The 19,735-nt window shown below is 40.0% G+C and overlaps 1 protein-coding gene across 3 annotated transcripts in view; it reads left to right on the forward strand.

The window, feature by feature from the left end:
- The window catches only part of UNC79 (unc-79 homolog, NALCN channel complex subunit), a 207,120-nt gene that overhangs the window by 81,966 nt on the left and 105,419 nt on the right, over positions 1 to 19,735 (forward strand). For all 3 annotated transcript variants that reach the window (XM_065906592.1, XM_065906594.1, XM_065906593.1), the window contains exons 15-20: positions 115 to 336; positions 2,233 to 2,460; positions 6,399 to 6,540; positions 11,891 to 11,970; positions 12,055 to 12,203; positions 16,433 to 16,590. In XM_065906592.1, the coding sequence (XP_065762664.1) occupies positions 115 to 336; positions 2,233 to 2,460; positions 6,399 to 6,540; positions 11,891 to 11,970; positions 12,055 to 12,203; positions 16,433 to 16,590 (979 nt within the window). The remainder of the gene's footprint in view (positions 1 to 114; positions 337 to 2,232; positions 2,461 to 6,398; positions 6,541 to 11,890; positions 11,971 to 12,054; positions 12,204 to 16,432; positions 16,591 to 19,735) is intronic.

A 19,735-nucleotide genomic window follows, 5' to 3' on the forward strand; every position in this document is an offset into this window, starting at 1 on the left:
GGAAGGAAATCAATGTGACAACTGGAAATACCTTCCACAGCATCCTCAAGTATTTTGTTTAGCCATTTGAGCTTTTATAAGTTCACTTATATGTGTTAATTTTCTTTTTTCTAGGTGAGTGTTGCCTCTGATCCTGGTCGACGAGTTCAGCACAATATGCTGAGTCCATTTCATAGTCCTTTTCAGAGTCCATTTCGGAGTCCTATGCGTAGTCCATTTCGTAGTCCTTTCAAGAATTTTGGACACCAAGGAGGAAGGACTATTGACTTTGATTGTGAAGATGATGAAATGAATCTAAATTGTTTCATCCTCATGTTTGATCTTCTCCTGAAGCAGGTAGCTGAAGCATGAACTTCCTTTAGTTCAGAGGTGAAGAATGAGGGGAAGCACTGAATAGTGATTCTTTCTTTGTGTTGGGCATCTTCACATTTACTGAAATGATGCAGTATTACTCAGGACATTTCACAAACTTCTATGGGGATTTTCTAAAGAGCCTGAAAAATACTTGTATGAATATCTGCAATGATGTTGACATATGAGAGTGGATATGAATTTTAGCATTGTTAGAATCAATTCTGTTGAAACAACTTGGTGAACAAACTGGGTAATTCTATTTTGGGGAAGAGCAAGGTATAACTCTATAGTGATGGGCTGATTTTAATATGAATTGATTTTTGAAGCTAATTTTAACAGGGAAGTTTATAAAAGGCTTTGGTCGTGGAAGATTTCTTCTTAATTTTTTATTTTGAAATAATTTGAGACTTGCAGAAAAGTTGAAAGAATAGTACAAAAAATTCCCAAGTACTTTCCCCCCAACTTCTCTGAATGTTAACATTGATTACATTTATTTCTCTTCTCTCTCTCTTAGTCTATATATGTTTGTGTTAATTATAGAATTTTTTAATGAACCATTTGAAAGTAAGTTGCACACAGGATACCCTTTTATCCTTAAATCTTTAGAGTGTATTTTTTAAAAAATGGCATTTTTAACAGAACTATATACAGTTGTCAAAATCAGGAAATTAATATTGTTATAATACTATTATCTGTTATCAAGTTTACAGAAATTATTCATTAAAATTGATATAATAATCATATCATCTTTATAGCAAAAAAAGTGATTTTTGATTGAGGACTTAATCATTGCAATGATTTTTCCTGACTCTTTAGTCTTCTTTATTTCAGGACAGTTCTTCAGCCTTTATCTGTCATATTCTTGACATTTCTGAAGAGTACAGTCCAGTTATTTTATAGAATATTTCTCAATATGAGTTTGATGTTTTATGAATCAATTTGGGTCTAGCACTTTTGTCAGTCATACTACAGATTTGATATTATGTTGTTTTCAGTGTCTGATGTCAGGAGGCACATGACATGGTAATGGCCCATTTCAGTTGGTGATAACTTGGTTAAAGTGGTTTCTGCCAGATTTCTCTACTACAAAGTCACTACTCACCGCTTTGTAATTAGTAACTAACTTATAGAGAGCTACTTTAAGACCAACTTCCCATTTCTCATCAGGCTTTCACCTAGTTTTAGCATCCATGGATGATTTGTTTCTGAATCAACTTTTATTATGATGGTTACCAAATGATAATTTTCCAGTTCCATCATTTCTTCTAATTTATTACCTGGAATTCCACTGAAGGAGCAGGTTCCCCCTCTCTCCTGTTTATATATTGATATTTACTTGTTTAATCCACTTATACCCAAGTATACTCATGAATTCTTATTTTGTTTGGTGAGCTAAAATCCATTACTATAATTATTTATTTTGAGACTCATATTTGGCCAATGGGAGGCCCTTCAAATTGGCTTCTGTGTTCTTTTGACATACACCCATCATTCTGTGAACCCTTCCTTAAAGTCTTGCGTGTTAAAATGTTCCAGGCTCATTTTTCATTTTTCCTGGAATCAGCCATTTCTCCCAGGAGTTCTGGTTCCTTTAGTGGATAAAGGTATCTAGAAACCAAGATCTGGACATTGGGTGAGGAGCAGAATTATTTAAATGTTTAACATCTCACAAAGTGATGGGTTTAACAAAAGACCCTCTTTTAAATGTCTTACATGAATTAAAACATAATTTCCATTATTTTGTATTAAATAATTTAATATTGTCCTCAGTTAGTGAAAATTATCCCCAATTAGAGTGCCAATAGAATATTGAACAAAAGGATCAAACTCCTCCTTCTTCTTTTTTTTTTTTTTTGGCCTTTTTTTGATCTCTTTCAGATGGAATTGCAAGATGATGGGATCACAATGGGTTTTGAGCACAGCTTATCAAAGGACATTATTTCCATTATAAACAATGTCTTCCAAGCCCCCTGGGGGGGTTCCCACACCTGCCAGAAGGAAGAAAAAGCAATTGAGTGTAACTTATGTCAGTCTAGTATTCTCTGCTATCAGCTTGCTTGTGAACTCCTGGAGAGACTGGCTCCCAAAGAAGAAAGCCGACTGGTGGTAAGCACTTGAAGAAATGAGATGATGCACGAATAATAGTAGTCAAGACTGCCGTAGATGGTGGAATGAGTCTTCTCCAGTATTACCTTATGCTCCATGCCGGGTAACACGTGCAATTGTGTTAAAATAAAGTTTCCCTGTTCCTTTCATCAGCTCAGGCTCCTGGTAATAGATATGAGATGGAGCTATCTTACACAGAAATCTTGAGGTAAAATTCTTGAATCTTGAGTTATGGTTGCAACATGTTTATTCATACAGTTTTCATAAATACAACACATTACTGGTATTCTTTTTTTTCATCCTGTCAACAATTTAATATTTTGAATTAATTTTCTTTGGACTAAAGTTGCTTTATAATGTTGTATTAGTTTCTACTGTATAGCAAAATGAATTTTACTGGTATTCTTGAAATAATTTTATCACAATGTTTTGTTACAAAGTTTAGATAGCAGTGAATACTACAAAATATACACATAAAATATTGAGTAGGTAGGTTGGATGTAGACATGAAAATGCCTGAGTAGCCTCAGTGTGTAAAACTCATTGACTCTATCAACAACCAATAAAACTTTCATTTCATCTTCTGCTTTTTAAGAAAATTGTTTAAGTAGGGAATAGCTAATATATGCCATAAATTAGCTACTTCATGTATTAGTTATTCCCTGTTTGGGCTATTTACCATCTTAAATACACACATCACCACCTGTGATGGTAGATGAACCTGAATCATTCGAGCCAGTGTTCCACATCTTCTCTTTTTCTTCCGCTAATGTTTGTCTAAGTAGAAAGTGACTTCTTTAAAAAAAAACCTTTTGAGGTCTAGAATACATGCAGTAAAGTGTTTCTTCAGTTTTTAGATACCTTTCAGCCCATGTAGCTCTTTAGTCTTACTTGTCACAATGTACTACTCCTGTGATACGGTTTTGTAAACTCATTGGGAATGAAGTTTACATCTATTACAACAGTCACAGTAATAGATGGTTTGAGAACATCATCTAGCTTAGCGTCTAGTCAGGAAGATGTTTAAGTAAGTGAAACACCATAAGACAGAATGATGAGCATAATGAGAGAGAAATGAATGAGGTAGGTATGAGAGAACAGGAAAGGGATGAGTCCAGGTTAGACGTGTTAGAGGTGGACAGGGTCTTCCCAGAGGAGATGGGTTCTGAGCGCCTCTATGAAGAAAGAGTGGAGTTAATGAAATGAAGGTGATAGGAAAGAAGGACTTTGAGACCTAGGAAGTTCTCTGCTCAAATGTTACAGAGGAAAGAAGATGATGATTTACTCAGGAAACTGTGTAGGTCATTGTTGGCAGAGCAGAAAGATAGCAAAGGAGAGAAAGGTAGGGTGCATTTTATAATCACATTTATTAAAGGCTCTGTCTGCTAGACGAAGAAGTATGGATTTTATCTTAGTGACAGTGGGGGAATCCTGAAGAGTTTTAATCAGGGTGCTGCTGTAATTTGATGAATTTGAGAAATTCTGCCAGTGGAGGAGAAAGATAAGAGGATTTGGATACCCGGGACAGGAACCTAGTCAGAAGGTTAATTGGTCACTCAGGGAAGAAACAGGGCAGCCTGAACTAAGGCAGCAATGGTGGTGATGAAGAGAATTGACAGCACTTGGTGTTTGGTTGGTGGTTTTGTTTATTTGTTTGTTTTGGCTGTGTTGTGCAGCATGTAGATTTAGTTCCCTGACTAGGGATTGAACCTGTGCGCACTGCAGTGAAAGTGCAGAGTCTTGACCACTGGACTGCCAGGGAAGTCCCTAGTTAGTGTCTAGAGATGGGAAAATTGGGGACAAATCCATGTTTTGTGGTCTGGGAACTGATGATATTGCTATTTGCAGAGAATGACAGGTGAGTTACTGGGTATATGCAGAAGATTCAATGTGCATGACGTCGAATTTTATGGAACTCAGTTTGTAATTTGACTTAACATCTTGTTTTTGGGTGACCTAGGAACAGGGCCAGTCTCATCAAAACTGAAGCTGGCAAGGATATTCTTCAGAACCCTCCCAGACACCGTTTTAGCTCTGATTTTTTTTTCTTTTGTATCTCATCAGTATCCCTTTGTGTATCTCATCAATCATCTTTATCTTCTTGCTTTGAGCTGGCAATCAAGTAATTCTTCAAATTTTTACTGGTTAAAGTGTTAAATAAAGAGGATATTTTAAAATTTTATTTATTTTTAAAAAGTTTTAAGTTTTATTTTATACTTGAGTATAGTTGATTTACAGCATTGTTTCAAGTTTCAAGTGTACAGCAAAGTGATTAAATTATGCATATACATATAGCCATTCTTTTTCAGATTCTTTTCCCATACAGGTTGTTATAGAATATTGAGTAGAGTTCCCTGTGCTATTACAGTCGGTCCCTATTGATTATCTATTTTATATATAATAATATGTATATATTAATCCCAAACTCCCCCCACCCCAACCTTTCTCCTAAAACAGGATGACTTTAAAAGTGGATATTTGAAGGTGGAACTTCAAAGAAAGAATAAAACTGGAATAGGAGGATAACTAGAGATGGATATTTTAAACAGTGGCCATACCTAGCATGTACTCTCTCTCTCTTCCTTTTTAAATCTCTTCTACTTACTTTTCAGCTTGCTATGTATCTGTATATAGATGTGCAGATATGGTGTTAAGTATATTCACATTGTTGTATAACCAATCTTTAGAATATTTTCATCTTGCAAAACAGAAACTCTATACCCATCAAACAATAGTGCTCATTTCTCCCTCCTCTTAACTCTGGAGAATACCATTTCACTTTCTATTTCTATGACTTTGACTCCTATAGATACCTCATATAAATGGAATCATACAATATTTGTTCTTTTATGACCAGCTTATTTCACTTAGCATAATGTCTTCGTGCTCAAGTGCTTGGTTGCATCCAACTCTGTGACCCCATGGACTGCAGCCTGCCAGGCTCCTCTATCCATGGGATTTCCCAGGCCAGAATACTGGAGTGTGTTGGCATTTCCTACTCCAGGGGATCTTCTCCACCAATGGATCAAACCTGTGTCTATGGATCAAATCCATTGGCAGGTGGATTCTTTACCACTGGTGCCATCTGGGAAGCCTGGCATAATGTCCTCAAGGTCCATTCATATTGTATCATGTATCAGAATTTCCTTCCTTTATAAGAGTGAATAATATTCCATTGTATATATTTGCTACATTTTGTCTATTTGTTCATCTGTTAATGAACACTTGGGTTGCCATACCTAGCTGTCTTTAACTTACATATTATAGAAATTTCTTGCTCTGAAAAATTTGACTTCCCCAGCCACCAGTATTTGTATCAAGTATATTGATGTGAGGGCTTCCCAGGTGGTGCAGTGGTAAAGAATTCTTCTGTCAATGCAGGAGACACAAGAAATGCAGGTTCAACCCCTGAATTGAGAAGATCCCCTGGAGTAGGAAATGGCAACCCACCCCAGTATTCTTGCCTGGGAAATCCCATGGACAGAGAGAGGAGCCTGGCGGGCTACAGTCCATGGGGTCACAGAGAGTCAGACATGACTGAGCACACACACACACATATTGGCGTGAACCCCTTATTATTCTCTGCTAATTAAGTACTGTTACTGAGCAAAATAAGCGTGGGTTGGAATTACTAGGTGATTGAGACAATCACAGGAATTAAAGCAGAGGTGAGAAAGCGAGCCTAGGAAGTTTAACAATGTTTTAAAGATTTTTTTCCCCATATTTATTTTAAGCTAATGAAAATGTTTCAGAAAACAGCTGATCTAAATGCCCTTTAACCATTATGCCAATAACCATTATGGAGGCAGTGCCTTGGCTCCCCCGGGGTTGAGCACAGGGCCTGGGACCAGCAGGTACTCACCTCTCTTTGTTGAACTAAGAGGGACTTCACATCCCCAAAGGGCTGCTCATCTGGCTGCTTGTCATGTTTGTTTCAGGAGCCCACAGACAGCCTTGAGGATAGCCTCCTTTCTTCCAGACCAGAGTTTATTATAGGCCCTGAAGGTGAGGAGGAGGAGAATCCAGCGAACAAGCATGAGGAGAACCCTGGCAACCGCACCGAGCCCATGGAACATGCTGGTAAGTGGACTGTGGCTTATTGGGAGTGATGGGCACATCCCACCCCGTCTGCACTAACTTTCAGGACCTGGGTTGCTTAGACTACTCTAGACTTGGGCAAGTTCAGACTGGTACATGGCACATGAACCATTTCTCTCAAGATTATGAAGTGAACAGATCCAGGGCGTGCTTCTAGTAGACCAGAAGTCCCTGAGCATGTTTCTGGCAATAGGAGCTTGTGAGCGACAAAAACCCACCCTGTCAGTGAAGGCAGCATCTCCACATTGAGTCATGTTCAGTGGATCGTGTTCTCTACGGAGAAGTAGCTGTGAACGAAGGTTGGAGGGCCAGACTCTGGGAGATAGTGAAGAACAGGGAAGCCTGGCGTGCTACAGTCCATGGGGTCACAAAGTCAGACACGCCGAGCGACTGGGCAACAGCCAAGTGGAGGGTGCCAGCACTCTTGAGAGCTACTCAGCTCATTTGGCCAAAGCACAGTGCTTTTGGGAGAGGTGGCAAAGCTGTGCCCCGGGGCTCTGGCTGGACCTCGCATGGGCCCACGGTGAGCAGCTGTCCAAGTCATGCTCTGAAGCTACTTGGCTGGCTCCGCTCACAGCTGGGAGGAGGGATGCCCTCATTCTAGTTTGCTTATAGGCTCTGTGTAGGCTAACTGGGAGCAGCAAGATGGCAGGAACAGGCCCCCTTGAAACCATCTCCAGCTCGTCAAACTCTGAAGGGGTTTCAGGAATTTAGGGTGTGACCTCACGTGCCTCTGGCAAAGCCTGGTTTCTGGATCTGCACTGTGGCACTCCCTGAATTTGTATCTTCCTGCTTTCACAATCCTGAACTGTAGGTATAGCTGGCCCCTAAGCGACCTGTTCCCCAGAACCAAAGTTTGGGAAGCATGGGCTTTCCATCACCCCTTCAGGGAACAGCAAACATTATTAAATGACTGTTTTGTGGGGCTCCTTTTCAGCTCATGGGACATCTGATCAGACCAGGGTAGCTACATTGTTAGTATAATTAGTACAAAGTGCTTGGTTGGAACTCACTGCTTCAGCATGAATTGTATAAATAGTTAGTTGAGGGTGAATATATTGACTTCCCGGGTGGCTAAAGTGGTAGAGAATCCGCCTGCCAATGCATGAGACGTGGGCTTGATCCCTGGGTCGGAAAGATCCCCTGGAAGATGAAATGGTAACCCACCCCGGTATTCTTGCTTGGAGAATCCCATGAACAGAGGAGTCTGGCAGGCTATAGTCCATGGGGTTACAAAGAGTCAGACACGACTGGCACACACACACACAAACAAAATGTTGACTCATACTATTTAGAACCATTGACACTTAGAAGAGGGAACACCTGAGATCACCTACTTCATTCGTTCTCAGCGTGTACTAGAGGTTGTAAATCTCTGTGTTTTCTTTTGACCATCCTTAATTGGGGTGGCCGTTGGTGAGAAGATATGGGCAAAGGATGAGAAGACCCAGGCTCCCCACCCTGCTTCAACCAGGGTGCTCTGTCTTGTGGTATTTCATATGTTGGAGTTTTAAGTTAAGATTCTCTTTCAACAAAGGATTTCATGGAAAGAGATTTGAAACCTGCCGATCTAGGTCAGCCTTCCCACTTTGTGGATGAGGAAAGTACATCCAGGATGGTTGAGCATCTTGCTCGTGGTCATGTAGCTTGTATTGTTCACTCCTGATTTGTACTTTATGCTTAACATGATTCCAAAATGTAATGGAGCATCAGGGTCATTTGAGGAGTTGAAACACAAACACAGTGATATGAGCTCCACCTGCTCACCCTTGATCCTGGGTATACCTGGGCTGGGAGACTGGAAATTGGAAACCCAAATACTGTGCAACTAGTTAGTGGCAGGGATGAGACTAGAACCCACCTCTCTGGGTTTACTTAGTTTTACTAATTATTTGCCAAGGCTGAGGCTCAAGGCCATGTTTCTATCAGAAATTAATGCCTAAGGAAAGCATGGATTTCACTTATTATTTTTTTTTCTCTGAAAGCCACATGGTGGATTTAGTCTTTTTTAAAAAATTAGTTAATTTATTTTAATTGGAGGGTAATTGCTTTACAATATTGTGGTGGTTTTTGCCATACACTGACATGAATCAGTCATGGGTATTCACATGTCCCACCATCCTGAGCCCCCCTCCCGCCTCCCTCCCCACCCCATCCCTCTGGGTGTCCCAGAGCACCAGCTTTGAGTGCATCAAACTTGTACTGGTCATCTGTTTTACATATGGTAATATTCATGTTTCAATGCTATTCTCTCATATCTTCCCACCCTTGCCTTCTTCCACATAGGCTAAAAGTCTGTTCTTTACATCTGTATCTCTTTTGCTGTGTTACCTATAGGGTTGTCGTTACCATCTTTCTAAATTCCATATATGTGCATTAATATACTGTATTGGTGTTTCTCTTTCTGACTTATTTCACTCTGTATAATAGGCTCTGGTTTCATCCACCTCATTAGAACTGACTCAAATGTGTTCTTTTTTTTTAATAACTGAGTAATATCCCATTGTGTATATGTACCACAACTTCCTTATCCATTTGTTTGCCGATGGACATCTAGGTTGCTTCCATGTCCTAACTGTTGTAAACAGTACTGCAATGAACTTCGGGGCACATGTGTCTCTTTCAATTCTGGTTTTCTCATTGTGTATGTCCAGCAGTGGGATTTCTGGGTAGTATGGCAGTTCTATTTCTATTTCCAGTTTTTTAAGGAATCTCCACACTGTTCTCCATAGTGGCTATTCTAGTTTGCATTCCCACCAACAGTGTAAGAAGGTTCGCTTTTCTCCACACCCTCTCCAGCATTTATTGTTTGTAGACTTTGTGATGGCAGCCATTCTGACCGGCATGAGATGGTACTTCATTGTGGTTTTGATTTGCATTTCTCTGATAATGAATGATGTTGAGCATCTTTTCATGTGTTTGTTAGCCATCTGTATGTCTTATTTGGAGAAATGTCTGTTTAGTTCTTTGGCCCATTTTTTGATTGGGTCGTTTATTTTTCTGGAATTGAGCTACAGGAGCTGCTTGTATATTTTGGAGATTAATTCTTTGTCAACTGCTTCATTTGCTATTATTTTCTCTCATTCTGAAGGCTGTCTTTTCACCTTGCTTATAGTTTCCTTTGTTGTGCAAAAGCTTTTAAGTTTAATTAGGTCCCATTTGTTTATTTTTGTTTTTATTTCCATTACTCTGGGAGGTAAGTCATAGAGGATCTTGCTGTGATTTATGTTAGAGAGTATTCTGCCTATGTTTTCCTCTAAGAGTTTAATAGTTTCTGGTCTTACATTTAGATCTTTAATCCATTTTGAGTTTATTTTTGTGTATGGTGCTAGAAAGTGTTCTAGTTTCATTCTTTTACAGGTGGTTGACCAGTTTTCCCAGTACCACTTGCTAAAGACATTGTCTTTTCTTCATTGTATATTTTTGCCTCCTTTGTCAAAGATAAGGTGTCCATAGGTGTGTGGATTTATCTCTGTGCTTTCTATTTTGTTCCATTGATCCGTATTTCTGTCTTTGTGCCAGTACTATCTTGATGACTATAGCTTTGTAGTACAGTCTGAAGTCAGGCAGGTTGATGGATTTCACTTATGATCTAATAACCTGTACTCTTTCTCTGTAAATAGATTTTTTTTAACCCAACATAGCACACAAATCAATTAACTGCCATTTGAACAATGGTTAAAATTAAGCAATTGATTTTTATAAATTACACTTCCCTTGTGCTTAATTGTTTGTAAGCTCCACTTATCTAAACATTTGCTCTGTTCATCTCCCCCAAACACTACTTCAGACTCTGGTCATGATTTCTGGTCTATTTTTCCTCTCTTCCTCTCTGCTGTTTGCAGGACACAGTTATAACTTGTCTCCTCAGGGAGGAATTGTTTTCCAAGACCAACCTTCCCTGCTCAGCAGCAGGGAATCTGGTCCTGCTTCTGCTTTGTGGGTCTTCGGGCGGGGTTCTTGAGCTCTTCTGTTAGAGATTATAGGGACACTATTGATATATATGTTCAGTGGTTTCCTCCGCTTTCTAGAGTATTTCCTGTTTCCTGTTTTGTGGCCTGGCACCTATTTCTTACAGTAGTCAGATATGTCCTCCATTAAAAATATTTTAAAAAAAACCTTTATGCTAGACAAAGATGGTTTGACTCCCAGTGTCTCTGATCCTAGGAACTGCCAAAACATATAATAGTGATTTGAAAACAGTTTATACTAGTTCCTATATTTGAGAATTAACTTGTTAATTCTTTTCTCTAGCGTGCCTCATTTACAATATTACCTTCCTCAAGTCACCCCCCCACCCCCAACTATAGAGGCAAAGGTCTTTTCAGAGATCTTCACAAGAAGATAAAACCATGAATAGTTCTGAGTTAAATATGCTTAAGTCTTTAAAAGTACCCTTTTAAAGTATCCTTTCTTGTTTTGCAAGAACAAGTCCTGTGCACGTGTGAAAATGGTACATGTGAATCCTGGGGTAAATCCTTAGGTGTTAATACAACTTGCATATGTCTCTGAAAGAGAAAAAGAAAGGGAAAGTATTCATTGCTCAATCGCTGAGTCATGTCTGACTCTTTCTGACCTCGAGGACTGTAGCCCACCAGGTCCTCTGTCCATGAAATTCTCCAGGAAGGATACTGGAATGGGTAGCCATTCCCTTCTCCAGGGGATCTTCCTGACCCAGGAATCAAACCCTGCCTGGATTGCAAGCAGATTCTTTACCATCTGAGCTACCAGGGAAGCCCACCTCTCTCTTTAATACCTGCATTTCCTGGTGGCTCAGTGGTAAAGAATCTCCCTCCAATGCAGGAGACCTGGGTTTGATCCCTGGGTTGGGAAGATCCCCTGGAGAAGGCAATGGCAATCCACTCCAGTATTCTTGCCTGGGAAATTCCATGGACAGAGGAGCCTGGTGGGCTACAGTTCATGGGGTCATAAAGGGCCAAAGAATCAGACATGACTGAACGACTGACACTTTCACACTATACTATCTCCCTTTCAAATAGGAAAGCAATCCTAGCCAAGCCCTAGGCCCCTCCAGGTATCAGCGGAACTAGGTGCCCACAGGATCATAGGGCTGGGCTGGGTTCACTTTGGGGAATGAAAGATATCTGAATACACAGTGGAAGTTGGAAGCTGAGGATCCTAAATCTAGCTTTCCTGCACTTGAATTATGAAAAGTATATATGCTTTTTTGGAGAGCAAAGAAACACATTACATGAATACTTTTTAGTATTTTATATTTCTATATTTACTCCTCTTCATTTTATGGTCTTGATAATTCATGAACGATGGGGAAAAGATTTGTGCTAACTTGTGTGTAATTATTTCTTCCTAGCAATAAAGAATGATACTGAAAGAAAATTTTGCTACCAGCAGCTTCCAGTAACATTGAGACTAATATACACCATTTTCCAGGTATAGTTTTTGAGATGTTTGAATATTTTATTTGGTAGTATTGCCATTTGCGATAACTCAGTAAACATGTGATTCTTTGCATAGGAAATGGCTAAGTTTGAAGAGCCAGATATTCTTTTTAACATGCTCAATTGCCTGAAGATCCTCTGTCTACATGGAGAGTGTTTGTACATTGCTAGAAAAGATCATCCTCAATTTTTAGCCTATATTCAGGATCATATGTTGATTGCAAGGTATGTCTTCCTAATAGTGTTTTTGTCTGTTTCTATTTTAGATTTCATCTGTGAAAATCAGTGTTAGAATAAGACTTACCAAATCATTGGGTTATTTCCCTTAGTCGGGACAGACTAATTTGCCTATAGAAACTATTTTCATTTCTTTTATATAGTTTAATTTTTTAAGTATACCAACATGAGCAATAGTAATTTGCTAGATCCTGTAGAAATAGAAAAGGCAAAATAAGGATTACTTTATGCCTTTTAATTGTTAGATGACTTAAGAATATAGTCTATGCTAGAAAAATGTCAATTGGTATAAGTTAATAGATACCAAGTACAACTGAGTAATACTCAACATCTTACTTGAAGTAGAACTGCTAGTAAGCATCTAAATCTCTCCATATATTGTTAGAAAAGTTATTTTTTAGAGATTGCTGAAACATTTTGAGAAAAATAATAAAATATTGTCCTAAATTTGCTAATGATTTTCTTCCTGACAACCTTAAAATAACTGTTACAGTGTCCTTGGAAATAAGTCAAAAGAATTTATTCTCATTTATATGTAAGCAAATGAGATAACTAAAAAACAAAAGTTTGGTTCAGGTTAACTTGGCTTCCCAGGTGGCTCAGTGGTAAAGAATCCACCTGCCAGTGCAGGAGATGCAGGTTGGATCCCTGGATCGGGAAGATCCCCTGGAGAAGGAAATGGCAGCCCACTCCAGTATTTCTGCCTGGAGAATCTCATGGGCAGAGGAACCTGGAGGGCTATAGTCCAGAGGGTCGCACAGAGTCACGACTTAAGTGATCTCACAATGGAAAGTGAGGCTGGAAGTTGGGATGCAAGAGTGAAAGGCCTTTGAAGATAGAGGCTTTGTTGTTGTTTAAAGTCATGTCTGACTCTTTTGCAACCGCATGAACTGTAGCCTGCCAGGCTTCTTTGTCTATGGGATTTCCCGGGCAAGAATACTCCAGTGGGTTGCCATTTCCTTCTCCAGGGGATCTTCCTGCATTGTGTCTCCTGCATTGGTTGGTGGATTCTTTACCACTGATCCACCAGGGAAGCCCAATGTTTATGTTTGTTGATCTAATTATAATAATATAGACATGTCACGGTGGCTCAAATGGTAAAGAATCTGCCTGTAATGTGGGAGACTGAGTTCAGTCCCTGAGTTGGGAAGAAGGGAATGGCAACCCGCCCCAGTGTTCCTGCCTGGAGAATCCCCGTGGACCGAGGAGCCTGGCAGGTACAGTGCGTTGTGCTGCAAAGAGTTAGACGTGACTGAGTGACTGCACTACTACTACCACTTATTTAATGGTATTTGGAGATCTGTGGAAGATTTTGAAACAATGAACAGGATCAGAGTTGTACTTTCACAGCATGAGTATGAAGAAAAGGGGCGTCCCTGGTAGCTCAGCTCGTAAGGAATCTACCTGTGATGCAGGAGACCCTGGTTTGACTTATGGGTCAGTAAGGTCCCCTGGAGAAGGGACAGGCCATTCTTGGGTTTCCCTGGTGGCTCAGACAGTCAAGAATCCACCTGCAGTGCAGGAGACCTGGGTTCGATCCCTGAGTTGGCATGTTCCCCTGGAGGAGGGCATGGCAACCCACTCCCAGTATTCTTGCCTGGAGAATCCCATGGACAGAGGAGCCTGGTGGACTACAGGGGCTCCTTCGTGGGGATCACAAAGAGTCAGATGTGACAGAGTGACTAAGCACAGCACAGAACATGAAGAAAAAAGATCACAGGGAATCATCCACATTTGAGGGTATGCAAAGAGCTTGCAAAGGCTTTGGGAATGTTAAGATATAATACAGAACTTCCTTCTGAAAAGTTTGTTCGAAGAGAAGGGAACGATCAGATACTTAGAGGGGAAAAGAAGTGGATGTCAAGTGTTTTTTGAATAAAGAAGTTTGAAACATTTATGGTCCATAGAAAGGAGTAGAGGAAAGGGAGTAGTTGGTGGAGCCAACTCCTGGAAGGCAGGCACATGTGATCAAGAACAAGGGTGAGGGGAAAGAGGAGGGATGCCTTTTCCTTTGAAAGGAGATGCATTTGTAGGAAAAGGATAAATGTCAAGGGGATCATAACAAGTAACTGGAACCTTAAGAATAGTAGATGCTGACGTCTTCCTCTGAGAGGGAGGGGGATAGAGATTGAGTTGGGAGCTTGAAGAATATGGAAAAAAGTATGAAACAGGTTATGTGAGGGGAGCAGTAAGGCATCAACAAGAAATCATCAAAGAAGCACTAGCCTCGGGGCCTTGCTGAGGTTAGCTAGCACCTAACTGCGATGGGCCAGGCATGTAGGAATTTGTGGGTTTTTTCCACCAGTACTCTGGGGCCTGGAAGTGGATAAAAGTAGGCAATGGGTTTATTCAGGAGTGGGGATTAGTACTTTGATTATAGTGGAAGATCAGAGCGATGAGGAATTCCAGAGGGACAAAATGGTTGACTCTGGGATCCCGTCTAAAACTGGAGACAAGCGAAGCCAAAAGAGGTTTGACATTTGGGGGAAGAGTATAGAAGAGAGGGAAAAATAGCCTACGTCAGGATCAGATGTGGGAACTGAGTGTTCTCAGCCTTCCATAGGGGAGGTCAGTGGCTTATCCAATAGAGTAAGATAAAGGCCACTGTGACTGAGAAAGAGGTGGACCTGTGAGACCATGGCTCGATTGACTAGAGACATTGGCGGAGGCTTGGATGAGGAGGAAGACTAGCAAGGACCACATTCAGCAGGAAGGGAGAGGGGACAGGGCCCTGTAAATAGATGGCATGGGTTTCAAAAGAAAGAGGTTGGTAAGACAAGGCCTGGAGGAATCCATGGGAAGCAAGGATTGTGTGAAGCTAGTGAAGACTAGGGTGAAGACTCATAGAGAGGTTAAGGGGAAATTGTGTTGCCAGCAAGATGTCAGCTTTCAGATAAGGTGGAGGGGGAGGTGTTCTAGTTTCCTAAGCTGCCCTAAGAAATGACCACAAACTGAGTGGCTTGAAACAACAAAAATTTATATTCTTCCTTGGAAGAATATTGTTCAAAAATGTTGTTTTGATTCTGATATTAACTTTAGAGCCAAATAGGAAACAAAGCAAAATAAACCAAAGTGAAAACAAACAAAAGCCATACTTTAGATAACTGAATAAAAATTTTGAAAATTTTACTACTAAAAATATACATTCAGAATTATTCTGGCATATATTGATAGGGACTTAGCTTTAACTTGCTAAGGTGCGTTTTTGAGCAGTATTGGTCTGATTTTAGGAAAGGCAAGTACTCCTAAGATGTCACCAGGGATACATTTCCCTTTCTGTTTGGTTTCTCTCTCTCTTCCCCCACCCCTTTCTCCCTCCCAGCCCATTGTTTAGCCTAGTTCCCTCTGCATCTCTTCTTCTCAGCAGGCTGCCCCTGTGAGGTCAGCAGGCTGCTGCTGTGAGGCCAGCAGCTCTAGAGCCACATCTCACTTCATTCTTGAGATTTCAGAATACATATCAAAGCCTGGAAAAGGATGCTAGCTTTCCCATGCTTGGTCACATGCCCACCCCTGGACTCGTCACTCTATTCATTACATTGAAGTATTCTGATCAGTCTGGGCTTTGTGTTCACTCTTAGGATAGAGAAGATGGGGGAAGTTGATTAACAACCCTGCCAGTTGGTGCAGAGGCTGTTCTTAATAGGAAAAGAGTTGTCTGCTAGAATAAGAATAAAAGGATGCTAGGCAAACAAAACCAATAAAATTCTCCAGATGTTCACTATAAGAGCCTTTTAAAAAATCATTTATCACCCCAGCATCTTAACATAACTAGTATCAGTTATTATTTAACAGTCATTGTCCATTTATGTACCTGGATTTATAATATACAGTTTAAAACTTTATGTTAAAATGCAGTATTAACTGGTAGCATTTTTCTGTGTTCTTATATAAAAATAATTTCTTAAAAAAAATTAACATAGGAAAGGGCTTCCCTGGCAGTTCCGTGATTAAGGCTCCACCTTCCAATGAGGGGGCTGAGGGTTCGATCCCTGGTCGGGGAACTAAGGTCCTATATGCTACAGAATGCAGCCAAACATTTAAAAAGAATTAACATAGAAAAAGAGCATAGAGACAGTGTATCAGAGGATTACAGCCTTGTGATTGGACATCCCTACCAGCCATCTGTTAACGACACTTCCCGTAAATTAAGATAATAAGATTTATTTCTAGAAAGTTTGTTGTGACTGTAACCACTTTGCTTTTTCTTGATTCCCCAGCCTGTGGAGAGTCGTCAAATCTGAATTCTCCCAGCTGTCTTCATTGGCAGTTCCTCTCCTTCTTCACGCTTTGTCACTTCCTCATGGTGCTGACATCTTTTGGACAATCATAAATGGCAATTTCAACAGCAAAGACTGGAAGATGAGGTTTGAAGCAGGTACCTCTGTATTAGCTTAAAAATTCTCTCTGGTTCACAAGGTAAACCAGATGTCCAGTCATGATATCTCTTTCTAGCCCTTCCTTTTCCTCTTTTCTTTTTAGAAAGTGTTGTCCTGCTTGCTAGTGTTCTTTGTTGGCTCTACTCAATTGAGCTTCCTTGATAATAGAATTTTTCTGAATGATCCTTAGGTAGGTTGACCCTGTCTAGGTTTGTCTAAGATAGACCCAGTGTACGCTTGTTGTCCAGAAGTGCTTATTAATTGTACCCTTGTTTACTCTCAAAGGGGTCCTGGTGTGAATGGTAGTCAGCCTAATAGGTTACTTGCAATGGAGCACCTGGAAATGTTTGCTTAAAATGCAGATTACCGGGCCCCATCTGGGACCTACTGCATCAGAATTTTAGGAGGTGAGGCCAGAAATCTATATTTCTAACAAGTTCTCTCCAAGTAATTCAACGAAGTTTGAGAAGCTCTGCTGTTGTACTCTGGCCATTGAAGCATCAGGGACCAAGTCTGAAGTGATGCTTATAATTCCTAGTGCTTAGAATGGCAGGTTCCTAGAGGAGCATGGTATGGAATGAACATGGGTGTGTCTTAGTCTTGTATCTGCTGGCTTCACTGTCACTCGAATCTGCTGGTGCTCCCACTCTTCAAGGGGCAGCAAGCAGGGTTGGCACACCACAGTGTGCCTGATCAGAATGGTTCAGTATATTTTAGTGTCTCAGAAATTCTTCAGAGAAATGGAAGTTCCATCAGGTGAGTTAATTACTATACCTTGAATTTAGTTCCCTAACATCTGGTCACCTCAAGGACCTTTTAATGTCCTATGAATCCCAGGGCTGGTTTATTTATGTGACAGCATGTGATGTTGTATGAATTTAAGAGTAAAACTTTCTAGCAAAAGACTACATGGTATTGACAACATTTTATAGACATTTGAATACAAATAAAGCAGATAATTATCTGATTATGTTGCTTTTCTACTGAAAGAATTTTTAATAGGTCTTTAGATGCCTAGAGAATAAAGTTCAGAGTCCTTAAACTGACATTCAGAGATTCCCATGGTCTAACTGCAAGTGTTTGCAGCCTTATTTCTCGCTTTTCTTTCTATATATACCATTGCTATCTCTCCATTGCTTTTTGCTTTTCTTCATCCAGGTGTTGACCATTCTGTGCTCTCCATCTGAAGTCCTCTTCCATTCAAGTTCAGTTCAGTTCAGTCACTCAGTCGTGTCTGACTCTTTGTGACCCGATGGACTGCAGCATGCCTGGCTTCTCTGTGTATCACCAATTCCTGGAGCTTGCTCAAACTTGTGTCCATCGAGTCGGTGATGCCATCCAACCATCTCATCCTCTGTCGTCCCCTTTTCTTCCTGCCTTCAATCTTTCCCAGCATCAGGGTCATTTCTAATGAATCTTTCTTCCGTTCAAGGTCCCATTCAAATGCCAACTCCATTTCATGAGTCTTCAAATGCCCCCACTGAGTTTCACTTTCTCTATTCACTCAGTGAAAAGTCATTTCTTTATCTTCTAATCTCCCTTAGCATTTTATTTCTACATCATTAATGGAAGTTCCAGCCTTTTATATTATATTTCAGTTATAACTGTACCTGTGTTATCTATTTTAGTTGACTTGACTTTGAAGTCAAGATCTGAGATTCATTAGTCTACTTGAGAAACCATAACAGAACACCATAGACTGGGTGGCTTAAACAACAGAAATTTATTTCTCATTATTCTGGAGTCTGGGAAGTTCAAGATCAAGGCTCCAGCTTATTTGGTCCCTTTGTGAGGGCTCTGTGCCTGTCTTGCAGATGACCACCTTCTTGCTGTATCTTTACGTGGTAGAGAGAGAGAGAACTCTGGTCTCCCTTCTTCTTATTATGAGTTCACCAATCTCATAATAGGGAGCCTACCCTCATGATGTCATCTAAACCTAATTACCTCCCAAGGTCCCACCTCCAAATGCCATTACATTGGGAATTAAGGCTCCAACATATCAATTTTTGGAGGGGACACAAACATTCAGTCCGAAACAGTTCATTTTCCCATTTACTTCCATCTCCCCCAAGTACTTAGAATGATCTCTTTTGTTGTTGCTCTTCAGTTGCTCAGTCATGTCTGACTCTTTGCAACCCCATGGACTGCAGCACGCCAGGCTTCCCTGTCCTTCACTCTTTCCCAGAGTTTGCTCAAACTCATATCCATTGAATTGGTATTGCCATCCAACCATCTCATCCTCTGTTGTCCTCTTCTCCTCCTGCCTTCAAGTTTTCCAGCATTAGAGTCTTTTCTAATGAGTTGGCTCTTTGCATCAGGTGGCCAAAGTATTGGAGCTTCAGCTTCAGCATCAGTCCTTCCAATGGATATTCAAGACTGATTTCCTTTAGGCTTGACTGGTTTATTTTCCTTGCGGTCCAAGGGACTCTTCAAGAGTTTTCTCCAACACCACAGTTTGAAAGCATCATTCTTTGGCTCTCAACCTTCTTTATTGTCCAACTCTCACATCTGTACATGACTACTGGAAAAACCATAGCTTTGGCCATGTGGACCTTTGTCCACAAAGTAATGTCTCTGTTTTTTATATGTAAAATATTTATAGATATATTTTATATAACAAAAGCAGAATGATCTCTTAGTTTTATATATATATATATATGATAAATGAATTTGTGAATTTATTGAATAAATACTAAGTGTACTAGGTACTATGGGACTAACAAAAATAGTATATGAACAGTTTCCTGCTCTTAAGAAGCTCCTAATTTAGTTGTTGTGGCAAAATATAAACATGTAAGAAGTTAAGAAACTATAAAGGTACAAATATAATTCAAGATCACAACAGGAAATATATCATATAGCTATACATGAACACACAAATGCCATAGGTAAATGAGTTGTAATTTTGCAGGTATTCATGGGATGGAAAGGACTTTCTAGAAAGTCAGAGTGACTTTACAAAATAGAAGAATTTCAGCAACAAACTTTTTAAGGATTAGATAGAGTGTCAATAAGTGGAAAAGAATAGAAGGAATATTCTCTCTAGGCTGCTGGAACAGCTTAAACAAAGACCTGAAATGTCTTTGCATGGAACTATACTGCTTTTCTAACTACTATAACTTTTATAAAGCTATGTTTAAAGAG

Source organism: Muntiacus reevesi, chromosome 15, assembly GCF_963930625.1.
Source record: "Muntiacus reevesi chromosome 15, mMunRee1.1, whole genome shotgun sequence".
NCBI lineage: Eukaryota > Metazoa > Chordata > Mammalia > Artiodactyla > Cervidae > Muntiacus > Muntiacus reevesi.